Raw genomic sequence first — 12,369 nt, forward strand, 5'->3', positions numbered from 1 at the left:
TTTGCACGGCCTCCGTGACCAATCATGGAGGCAATGCAAAGCGACCATGACGTGTGAATACGTCATCATGTGACGTCACGTTATGTGACGTCATAATGACGCTACATATTTTGGCGATCTGTGACATCATGATGACGTCATATGGTGACATCATGTGACGATTATTTTTTGTGCATCACTCGTGTTGACGCCGCCGACGCGGGACGCCGACGGGCAACCTTCCTATTTGATGAGGCACGCATTGCTTCATAAGCTACATAAATTTTGCATTGCCTCCGTGATCGGCCCACCGGCCAACCCCATGTATTTTCTTGGAGTCTCATTTATTTACGTGGGAAAGATGCCACCCTGTTGGCGTTAGACACGACACTGCTGCCAAAATTGCTGGGGTACATGCCAAATAATTACTATCCTGTTTTGCGGCTGTTGGTTGCTGCAATAACTTCTATTTTATTCACCACTATTTCAAGTTCATGTGGGTCCTAGTTCACAGCCGACGTTTGCAGAACAAGTCCGCAAACGTTACTGTATTTTCTTTCTATTCCTTGTCGTCGCATTACTACATGCTCGGTCTCGTGGACTACTTCTCCTTCCACCAGGCAATCTCGAAGTGGTGAAGCTTTGGTCTATGAATTTGTTGATGACAGAGAGCGGCAAGTTCACTGGAATGCAAAGGGAACGATAATTAAGGAGCATTAAAAAAAAGGTGTCGCATTTGCTCACGTTTTGTGTGAGCACCAAACGAAACGAATGCACTGAATAAAGAAACAGAAGCAGCGGCATTTGCCCGCTGAGAAGACCGATCAACATGCAGTGCGAGACAACTTGTCAAATGACATTGAAACGTACCCGAATTTAGACCGAAAAAGAAAAAAAAAGACACTGAATCGTCGGGACGGCAGGTCACAAAGTTGCCATGCGCACCGAAGCCGCAGTTGTAACGAAATTGTTTTTGAACTGCTCTGATAGCGTCCGCGCAACATTAGTTGTTTGTGTACTCACAAATTCTCATATTTCGTGGCCTAAAGTTGACAGCGTGGTGCCAAAACGCGCTCGTAGCAAAAGCGAAACCATCAGTACGAACATACACGCAGACGCTCATACATGCAGAGGCACCGTCACTCGTCGCGAACCCGTGCGATCGCTGGCTTGAGGCTTCTTTCTGTTATGCTCCGTTTGGTTACACAGCCAGTCTACTCTAACGAGATATTTCACGTAATTTGCACTCAGCCAGCGACTACCTTTTACGCAAGAAGTCGGTTCAGGAGTCTCCAACGCGGTGACCGCGTGAAGCGGGTGCTCGGTTTTCTGCAGAGACAGCGACTGTAGGCTGTCTTGTACTTTCAGTTCATCGAAGATGATTATTCTGACAGGAAAGAACACAGTTCCTTTCGAAAGTACTTGCAGAAATGCCCTGGAGGGCTTCCGCGAGGTGTTTTTGTAGAGCGCCGGCAGCAAAACCTATGCGGAGCGCGCCGGCGGTATCCTACCTAGCACGCAATCGAGGCGCGTCCGATAGAGGGCGACTCCGTAACTCCTCGAGGCCAATACTGATAGAAGAGCCGCTATTCCAGTCAGCAGCGCCACTCCTTACCTCCTAATGGCTAACAGGTATGGTACCTTGTTTTTGTTTTTCTTTTCCAACGTCGCACAATGCGGCTCATCTGACAACAATACCGTATAAACGCGTGTAACGGCCGCACCCGTGTAAGGGCCGCACCCCGTTTTTTTGAAGTGCATATTCTAAAAAAAAATCCGCGTAAGGGCCGCACCCACACTTTCCTCAACCAATACGTATTCAAAATGCGCGCGCGCGTAATCTTCTAGGCGTATTCGATAGATGGCGCAAGGAAACGCAACCATCATCATCGTCACCAGAGTATATATATCGATTTTATTCGTGTTAAAATGCTCGTGAAGTGGGCTAAAACTTTTAACTTTTTTATTAGTATTCATAGACCCGCCAACTAAGGGTTAAAGCAGGATTTTATCTTTAGCTTCGCGCTATCGGCGCTATCCATATCGGCATTAGCATCACCAACTTTAGCATGGCGTTCGCGTTGTTCGGTTTGAGCAGTTCAGCCATCCATTTGCTGTAGTTTTCTGCACTGTTTGATGATCTTCGTGCTAGCTTGTTTTCTACACGGCGTTCACGTTTTGGCAAGATGGGCAAGTACCTGAATAGCTACACTGCTGGCTATAAGTTGAAGGTGATCGAGTATGCTCTCGAGCATGAGAAACGTGCCGCCGGCAGGAAATTCGACGTTGACGAGAAGTGTGTGACGTTGGTGTGCTCAAAAAGAAGCCTTGCGAAACACCAACAGCAGTAAGCGCGCTTTCTGAGGAGAGCAGTGCAAGTTTACCGATTTGGAAGAAGACTTGCTCCGCTATGTGACTGAGGCACGGAATGATGGTCTTCCACTCACAACGGACATGCTGTGTGTGAAGGGACTAGCCTTGGCGACTGTACTTGGGTGGATCCTATCTGCGTGGAGCTCGGTGTCGACGGACATTGTGTCCCGAAGTTCTAAAGTCGCCGGGATATCTAACAGCTTGGATGGCACGGAAGATGACTGCTTAGGGTGACGGCGCTTCGCAGCACACCAATTCATCTCGGACTCCAAGTCTGAGGACTCGCCGATGACTACGATTGAGCACGTATGTCGCAAGAAATGTCGTATACTGCAATAAACGCTCTTCGTTCGCTAACTGGTGCGTTTTTACTTGAAAAAAAAAAAATGTCGCGTGTATGGGCCGCACCCTGAAAATTGGCCCTCATTTCTTGAAAAAAAAGTGCGGCCCTTACACGCGTTTATACGGTATGTTGTGCCTCATCGCCATGGCTGCTCCAGGCCAAAAATTCGTCGGGTGCCCATGCACAGCTTAACTGCGCGCCAGAGCCATGGGAGTGTCTGAATGAGCGGTGCAGTGTGACAGTGGCGACTGCACAGTGTGAACAGATTTTCATATGTGAGGGCAATGACCGAGGCTTTTGCCGGCCAAAGTCGGAACGTTTTACGGCGCTTGCGGCATACACTACCGAACTACACTAGAAGTCCATGCCTTCGTTTCGGAAGCAAAGCTCTGAAGGGCTTGAAAGGTTTCTCATGTGTCTTTTTACGTGCGGAAATGACGATCTCCTTTAAAATAAGCATGCGCTCGCTTTTGAACCAGGATATTGGTGAAAATTTAACGAAAGGCCTACTGTAACGACGTTAGCGTTAGTTTTAGCCACCCCAACCTAACAAAGTTGCACCATTGACCTTTGTCCCGTTTTAGATATTTGTACTGTCGAATTATTCGAAACTTCGAATAGTAGCTATTTGAAAGTCGAATCGAATTATTCGATTAGCTACTATTCGGTTCGAATTCGAAACTCGAATATTCACAGATTCCTAAGCAAAACCACTTGAGCACAGCAACCAGAGAACGGCAAACAGCGAGCCATCATGCCACTAGCATGAACGGCAATGAACACGCTAATGAGGCTATGCACACACAAACACACACACACACACAAAATCGGTTTAAACAAACAATATGGTGGCAAAGACCCTGTCTGGCGCATGAGTCTGCTTTCAGCACCATGTTCATATTGGAAATGAAGATGGTGGCACCCTCACAAGTGCAATGTGGTGGTAGTCAGTGCAGTTTAAGAGTTAAGCAAAGACATTCGAACCATTTTGAAGTATGCCGACCTTGCACGAGCAGAAACTGTGCGGGGAAATGTTCCCCCAATTTTTGTTGCTGCAGGATTGCAGCTCAGCAACATTTTGTTGTCAAGAAATACTACATCCATTGAATTCCATGGGCTACTACAGAATTGCATTTCAGAGTGCGGCAATGCACACAGCAGCTTAAGGGGAGACCCTGCTTCGGAGACAAATTGTGCTTAATTTCAATCCGATTTTTATGAAACTTTCACACCTTATGTATTTTGATGTGCAGATTTCAGATATGCAATTCTTTTTTTGGTGCATTATATAGTTTTCGAGATATCACATTTTTCATGTTCCTTGGAAGGAGGAAGTCTGTTTTTTTAACTGTGATAGTTACAAAACAAATCAACATACCACTATAATCTAGAATGATGGCTGTATGCAATAAAACAAACATGAATGTTCTAAGCCCATTTGAACAAAAGTTATGGCATGTCAAACTTTTGGAAGTGAAATCCCAGCTTGACATGAAATCGTTAAAGTGATTTTTAAAATTATGCCTATTACTTACAATATTCAATTCAGTCTTATTTCAATCTACGTTAGTTTACCAAGCTGTCAACACAAGAATTAGAGTAATATCATGACCAGAAGCTGAAATATCGCTTCTCCTAAATAGCAAAACCACCAAAATAGCCATTTTGAGAAAACAAGGAAAAACGTTTTAGAAGTTGTTTACTAGCAGAAAAATAGTGTAAATGTCACTGAAGTCGTTCAAAATGACCCAGGTGCATAATCAGGATGCATGGAGTCTTTGTGCTTTTTTGCGACTCTTTTTTTCAGTCCTTCTGATGCTGCATGCCTCTTGGTGGACATGGCACTCCGACGTTTGTCCTTCTCTGCTGTTCGCATCTTGCCAGTGTTGGTTGCATTCATTCCCAATTCTTGAAGAATTGATGCTTCAGAGTGTTTGTTTCCTGCATTGAAACGCAACACAGCTTCAGCAACCGCTGCTTGAACAGCAAAAAGGGAAGAGTGCTGCTCTTTGGAGATCAGACTCCAAATAACTGAATGCAAGCTTTCATTCGAGTTTTGAGTTTTCTCTCTTAGACATCTTTGCAGCAGACCCCGGTCAGACAGACGTTCGTAAACGGGCAATAATGCCTCTGCAACTTCTTTGGGCAAGTTGTACTTGTGTTTTGGCTCTTGCATACCTTTGGCCTTTGCGGCATTGTGCCGGCACCACGACTGCTCGCCTGTGGGGCACAAACTGTGATTTGGGCTTTCATCGGTGGATGTAACGTGATGGTACGTGGCCATCACAGCTCGCTGCATTTCATCCACATCCCCCTGATGCGACTTGAGCGCACGACCATAATAGGTACTCAATCTGGTGATGAGGTCGGCAGTGAGTCGCCCCTTTCCTCCCAGACTGCGGCCTTCGGTTTTCTGCTTTTGAACCAAGTTCCTCAGAGCCGTCCCCATTCTCTTTTGCACATGGTTCGTGCAGTCTTCCTTCTCCACATCAATAAAACCATAAACTTTGGCATCCCTTATAGCATTGTACGTTCTGCTATCACCGTCACTCAAGACTGTCGTATAGCGGAGATTGTGCCGCTCAAGGGACCTTTCAAAAAGAATGAGGCCTGCTTCTACCTCCATTTGACCAGATTTACAACTGGTGTTTTTCTGGCAGCGATGAGCATCTTTCCATTGCTCATAACCCTCGCTACCGGGTTTGAGTCCCACATCACAGCCCAAACAAAAATTTGAAAGTACGACGTAGTCAAGAACATAACCAGTGAACAGTTCAATGACAGCTCCGACGCCAATGTGCGAAGAGTGGCCCCGGGTCATCCAGCTCCCATCAAAACACACTGCAATGTTGCCACGATGTCCAAAGCACAAGTCCTCGTAGAGCGATGACACTTCAAGCGCGCACTGCCGCATAGCATCTTCAGCTGCTCGCGTAGCAGCGGGCTCCAGCTTATTTTTCAGATGCCGCTGAAAAGTCTTTTTATGCATCGCTCGACGGCACAGCCCCATTGCGGAAAATATGTCGTTCATCGCAGTTTGGCCGTTACCAGTGGAAAGCATCGCGCGTCCCGCGAGCATATTTATCGCAAATGGTCTTGATCTTACCGAGTGTTCCACTCGACGCGAGCTCCAAGCATCCCCAATATCGCCACAGTTGTCGCACATCGCGTGTAGCTTCACTGCCAAACCGTACTCACGATCTCCACGGGTTAGCTTGACTTTTCCTCGGCAGATGTGACAACGCAGAGCTCGAAGAACAAGCTCATTGACAGCGTCAAGTTCGACGATGGTGTACGGAGCTGCAGGTTCCGTCGCCACAGTCTCTGCGCCGCTTCGTCGGCTGAAGTTTTCGATCTTCCGCGCGGTCGCTGGCGTTGATCCAAGCTGTTGAAGCACTTCTTGCTCCCGTGCATGTGCCCCCCGCACTTCCTCCTCCGTCACGAGCGCAGAATCTAATCTCGCATCACCAGCGTGGGTTGAGCACTGTACGGCTGGCGCCGATGAACCGCCGGCGTCCGTGGCATGGCTAGGCGATGCTTCGTGAACGGCTGTCTGCGACGATGCCGCGTCCTTTGCACGCACTTTTCCCCTTCGTCGTTTACGCCCAAAGTGGTGGCGCGTATGGAACTTTTTCGCACCGCCAGGCATGATAAACTTCGCGCGCCGATCAAGCGAGCAATCCACAGAGCGGCGAGTCGATCAAAATGGCGGTAGGCACACGCTGTCCCAGTCAAAATGGCGGCGCACGATAGCGGCACTTAGGCCAATCAGAGGACAGAATCCTGATCACATGCTGCATTTGACCAATGGCAACGCGTGAAAGCTCTTTTTTGCGGGTGCTTTTTTCTCGTTTCTCAGGGGCGCACAGGGTTGCCAAAGGAACAAAAAAAATAGTCTGAAACGCAAGCTATCGAACAACACCAAAATGGCGCCGATGGAGCGTACCGTTGCCAAGCGGCGCGCGATCAAAATGCAGTGTATTTTCGCAATATTTACGGGAAAACGCTCGCGAAACCGCATCTTTAGATCTCGGTAACAGGAAAAATATGCAGAATTTGGGAACCAGATTTTGTAGAAAAGTGCGGAAACGTGTCAGGAACACGAAAATTGAGAGAATGAAAATTCGGTTTTTGGGCAGATTTTCGGCTCGAAAAGCCGGGTCCCCCCTTAATTGTTGGGTGAGAACTTGAAAGAAATTATTGGAGGCTTTAGCCAACTGCTGTTGCTATAAGTAATGTTGTAAGAATACTCTCCCCCTCCCCAACGCAAGCATCCCTCACCTGGTGGCTTCGGTGGCGACAAAGTACAGGTCGTCGGGCGCATCCACCCACGAAATGAGGTGCTTGCGGCCACCCCCCAGCCGTGTTATGGTGGCCACCTTGGGTCGGCCCCCGTTCAGGGGCACGGCGGGAGGGGGTGGTCCCAGTCGACGCCGGGGTCCACCCGGCGGACCGTTCAGGGGCTCTGGGGCAGTTCGCTTGCGCTGCTGCTGTGGCGGCTGGTGGTGAAGCAACAGTGGAGGGGGCCGCTCGGCCGGGGGTGGGAACGCGTGCCGTGTGGGCGTTGGGATCTGCTCGCGTGGCGTTGGGTGCAGCCACTCAGGCCGCGGCAGGTTGGGCGTGCCCAGCCGGTGCGACACGTCGACCACGGCACCGCGTTCGCGAGGGCGGCGGCGGGCAGCGGCGAGGGCGGCAGCTGCGGCGGCTGCCGCGGACGGTGTGGCCGCCAGCACTGCCGGGTCCAGCTTGCCCTGCACCTCGAGTCGGATTGCTGCTGAATTGACCGGCAAGAACGGATTGCGTGCTGCGTGTCGGGGTCGCAGTGCTGCGGGGCCTGCCAGCCGTCGCGCCATGCGCGTCAGTGCTGTGGTGCACAAGTAGAAGGCAGCACGCGTCTTGACCACGGGCCGCGGGCTGCCGGCACGCAGTGCTAGGCCGTGGGCTGTGGCACAGTGGCGTGCCAGGTGGGCCTTCAACTTGAATTCCTGCGAAGAATAGTCAGTCGGTCATTCAATCAATCAAGGGGTGCCCACACTGTCTTCCAGAAGAGGAGGCATTGGTGAGTTTATTAAGGGGGGACATGGTACCTGGGGCTATCTTGTTCATTTTCTGATTAGATTCAATTAAAAAGCACAGATATATATGTATCTTTCTGTGCTGATTTTAAAAGTGCAGCGATCCTTTCTTTGTCTCAAATAATGATTGAGATAATTAAATGTTAATTACTATTATTTGGTGAGACTATAAATAATAACAAACTGGGCAGAAAGTCATGTTCAATGCATGAGTGGAAAGCAGAATGAATAAGAATCAAACTGCTGCAAGCAGTTGTCAAATTCAACAATGAGCAATTTAGCGGACCACTGAAATTTAGCGTTTACAGTACAGCTACTAACGATCACGAACAAAGGCAGGTAAAAAATATAGAAGAAGAAAAGTAAGAATCTGGTTGCAGCACTCTAAACTTAATGCATTAAGCTTCATACAGCAAAAAACGTTACAGCTGTAGCTATTCTAGAGCTTGAGCAATCGCTTCACCTCACAGCTTCACCGAACAAGCAGAGCCCATTTTCTGTAGGGGTGTGCGAATATTCGAAATTTCAAATATTTTTCGAATAGTGTTTGCTATTCGATTCGATTCGCACTGAAATTTTACTATTCGAACTATTCGAACTTCCCAAAGACAAATGCAGTCAACGTCCGGTTGAAAGTGACCCCTTCAGATTTTCAATATGCTTCACCTCATTACACTCTCGTATTGCGGCAAAGCTGCCTTTCAAGCTCCGTTTCGGTCGAACTTGGCCAAGAGACAAAGTCCGGTTCGAAGTGGTCCCTAGATTTTCAATATGCTTCACCTCACCACACCCCCGTATTGCGGCAAAGCTGCCTTTCAAGCTCCGTTACGGTCGAACTTAGGCAAGAGAGAGTCAACGTCTGATTGAAAGTGGTCCATAGATTTTCAATATGCTTCACCTCCTCACACCCCCGTATTGCGGCAAAGCTGCCTTTCAAGATCCGTTACGGTCGAACTTGGCCAAGAAACAGTCAACGTCCGTTTGGGAGTGGTCCCTAGATTTTCAATATGCTTTACCTCATCACACCCCCGTATTGCGGCAAAGCTGCCTTTCAAGCTCCGCTACGGTCGCAAATGTATTAACTCAAGAAAACGCTGGTTCCAATATGGAGATGAAAGATGTGGCAGAGTTGGGGGCTCAATTAATGCTGTTTCAGACCTGAAATTTGGGCAGGAAGTCCGAAAAATCAGACGCCGAAGCTTTTTAGCATCCAAAATTTCAGATGTTCTCACATATCGACATCTACGAGGCAGATTTGGAACTCCGGACTTGAAGGGAGCACACCCTTGTCCGCCACATCAGTTGGGCTTCCACAGAAGTTGAAAGAGGAGGAGAGGCTGAGGAAATGGCATCTCTGCCTATCACATGAAAAGTGTTGTCGGCAACACTTTGGTTGCACTAAATCATGTACATAAATACCATTCGGCCTCTACATTGTGTCATTCTTGATAAGAAAGACAACTATGAAATATGACCCCACCAGCGCTTCATCAACCTAGCGAAAAGAAACTTTCATGTTGCTATCTCACAAGAACATACTTAGGGATTCTCTGCAACTTTTTCTGTAATTTCACTTCGAATTATTCGAAAAATGTTTGAGAAATATTCGAAAATTATTCGAAATTATTCGATTCGCACTCAATCTTTATTATTCGAATTCGCTTCGCACCCAAAATTTTGCTATTCGCACAGCTCTAATTTTCTGTGCTTTTTCTCAATCGAAATATAGCTTGTCTTGGTGATATAAATTGCTGTTGGGGCTGAAATATCAATCCAAGATGTAAGAAACTTGGTCAGCATTGTGGTAATGCCTGTACGTTACAAAAATACTATATTCAGAAAACTGATTTTTTCCCATGATTTTTCATCTCAAAACCATCACTCACCTTTCCACAACCGGTTACGGTGCACCGATGTGGCCGATGCGACGCCATGCCCGCAGGCAGCCGTTCTGAGCCGAGCACGTCCGCAGACTCTGCACGAGCACAAAGCAGTCCCAGCCTTGCTGATGAAATCCTCACTTGAAAGATTCTGAACAGCAATGCAGCATCTCTCCCGACCAAACAAGGTTGCAGACCAAATGTTCAGGCCGAGCCTTTGCAGTCAACAATTGTCCCAAATATTTCCCCGTTCTTTTGCTCCAAGTTGGTGCCGGAAAATCCACTTTTGCTTGATTGGACCCATTCCACATCCTCAATTAACGATTTGTCCTTCACTGTAAGCACAGCGTTAAACGTTTTTACTCATTTTCTCTGATCAGGGGGGGGGCAAAGGTTCATCGCAGCGCCCCCCCCCCCCCACCCTACTGTGTCAATGTATGGGGCAGATTTTGCGACCCCCCTGCCCCCCCTGTGCGCACGCCTATGATGGTGTCACAGTATAGGAGTGATAGTACATAAAATTTTTTTGTCGGCAAAGCAGGCAATAGATGAAGGCAGTAGGCCTATAACAGGAACATTAATTTGTTTGAAGTGTTACTACTACGGCTTCTTGTTGCAAAAAAAGTTTGACAAGCTACACACTGGCTCAAGTAACATTCATTCATTCATTCACTGCACACTCTGATATCCACCATCATTTAGAGTGACAATCTTTATCACCTCAAGCAAGCATGCTATGCAAAGAACTGAAAACAACTAGCTAGAGATGTTAGACTGGTCATCTGCCTGGTATGCCACCGTGCAAGTTGCTGAGTACGTTCTATGTCACAGTTTCGAAATGTTTCTGTGAGAGAGCCAGATTTTTTTCTGTACTTTGGTAAAAAAAATACTGAAAAGGCCTTGTAGTGGGCACTTTCAGCAACATTCACTATGGCATCACATTTATTTTTGCTGATAGCGATGGCGCATGTTGACAAATGCAAATTTGCACACAATTACTGTGCACTACTATTTAGTGTGTAGTTATATTGCATGCACAACAGGTACATATTAACAAGGTTTATTATCGTCAAACCTCGTTATAATGAAGTCCATCTGATGCAAAAATAGCTTTTTTCATATCTGGACATTCATTATTGCCACGCAAGCTTCTTTTGTTATTCTTATGTAACTTGTCCGTTGCACACGTAGGCGCTTCCTTGCGCAAGCAGGGTGCTAGAGTACATGCAGTCGTACCTCAAATATCAACAATGTGCGTGTAGCAACATGGAAAATGTAACTGCTGTAAGAGAATGTGGGCTTCTCGAAGCATCAAAGATCTTCAAGTGCAGCTCCTAACCCTCCGTTAGGGCCTTAGAAGTTACACGTCCTTGAATTTCTGGCAAACCACAGAGCAACAGTTTAGTGATGAGTCTCACCCAGTCGGGTTGGATACTTGAGGCCACCAAACTTCTTCCAGTAGGTCCAGCAGGACTGGCACAGACGGCACTGCATGTGCGCAGGACCCCACGCATACCACTGGGCTGAGTTCATGGCTGCAACGATTGGCGGCAGCACAGGCTGTGTCAGCGGACATTGCAGAGAGGCGTTAAACAAAGCTCAGCCAATCCTTCAACTTCATTCTTTCTTTGTATATTAACATTTTTACATAATTTTGCATAACTTCAAGTACATGACATATATCCAGACCTACAGTAGGGGGTCATTATATGATACATGTACTTTGTGTTAGTGCAAGCAAATACAGTCAGATCCACATATAACGAATTATTGAGCATATCGTCCAGTTGCAAAATCCCCTTGAAATATTTTTGATATACAAAATATTTTATGTAAGGAATACCTATACAGGGTGTTCATTTTAGACAATGCAGATATTTTATAAAAATACTATAACAGTAAGGCTCTTGCAGGGGTGCAACAGCCGAAATAGGATTTGGAGCAATTTTTGGAGCAGCAAAATGTTGCTTTTGGAGCATAAAATTCCAAATTTGGAGCAGGTTGCAAAAAAAAAAAAAAAAAAAACCCTGCATTTTTAGCCTGAAATCCCAAATTTGAAGCAGTATAACAAACAAGGCTTACTTTTAGACAAGAAAACAAAAGTACGTAAAAACGCTTCAACATCAGCTAATTCGTGCACAGTGCACGTGAACACTGCTATTTCAATAAAAGCAGTGTGTTGAGCCACCCCACAGTGCGAACAATGACTAAGTCCACATTAGCATTTGCAGGACCTGTCAAATAATTCGACAGGCACTCCAAATGCTAATGTGGACCTGCGAACCTGGCAACCTGGAAATTTGGGAGATTCGTAAAGCAGGAGCAAGTGGGGGTAGCAAAAAAAGAAAACTGGCATACCTTTTGTCTATTGTTTCTCAAGGGCGCAGAAACGCCATACACAGCAGCTCCAAATGATTGCCAATAATTTTTTAGACTACAGCGATCATACTCGTAATTACACGGCGCGTGCACGAATGAGTAATTATGAACAAAATGTGCTGTGTCCCTGACAGCTACTACTAATAGCCCCTTCTAAATCTCAGTATGCTTTTCCGCAGGACACCAGTGTACTGCGGCAAAAGTGGCTTAAAAAGCGTTCTGCACGCAATAAAACAAGCATCAGGAAATTTGAGAACTACTGTCCTTTTCTATTGCGATAGCAACTATATGGACACTCTCGATGAATTTTTGCCGTCATCTCCCGTATAAAGTCCAAACT

The 12,369-nt window shown here is 46.7% G+C and overlaps 1 protein-coding gene across 1 annotated transcript in view; it reads right to left on the reverse strand.

The window, feature by feature from the left end:
• The window catches only part of LOC119401328 (metastasis-associated protein MTA3), a 30,836-nt gene that overhangs the window by 5,803 nt on the left and 12,664 nt on the right, over positions 1-12,369 (reverse strand). Inside the window, exons 5-7 of the mRNA XM_037668041.2 lie at positions 11,069-11,185; positions 9,657-9,745; positions 6,977-7,680 (exon numbers count right to left, since the gene is read on the reverse strand). Of these exons, the coding sequence (XP_037523969.1) occupies positions 6,977-7,680; positions 9,657-9,745; positions 11,069-11,185 (910 nt within the window). The remainder of the gene's footprint in view (positions 1-6,976; positions 7,681-9,656; positions 9,746-11,068; positions 11,186-12,369) is intronic.

This window comes from Rhipicephalus sanguineus, chromosome 8, assembly GCF_013339695.2.
Source record: "Rhipicephalus sanguineus isolate Rsan-2018 chromosome 8, BIME_Rsan_1.4, whole genome shotgun sequence".
NCBI classification, from domain to species: domain Eukaryota; kingdom Metazoa; phylum Arthropoda; class Arachnida; order Ixodida; family Ixodidae; genus Rhipicephalus; species Rhipicephalus sanguineus.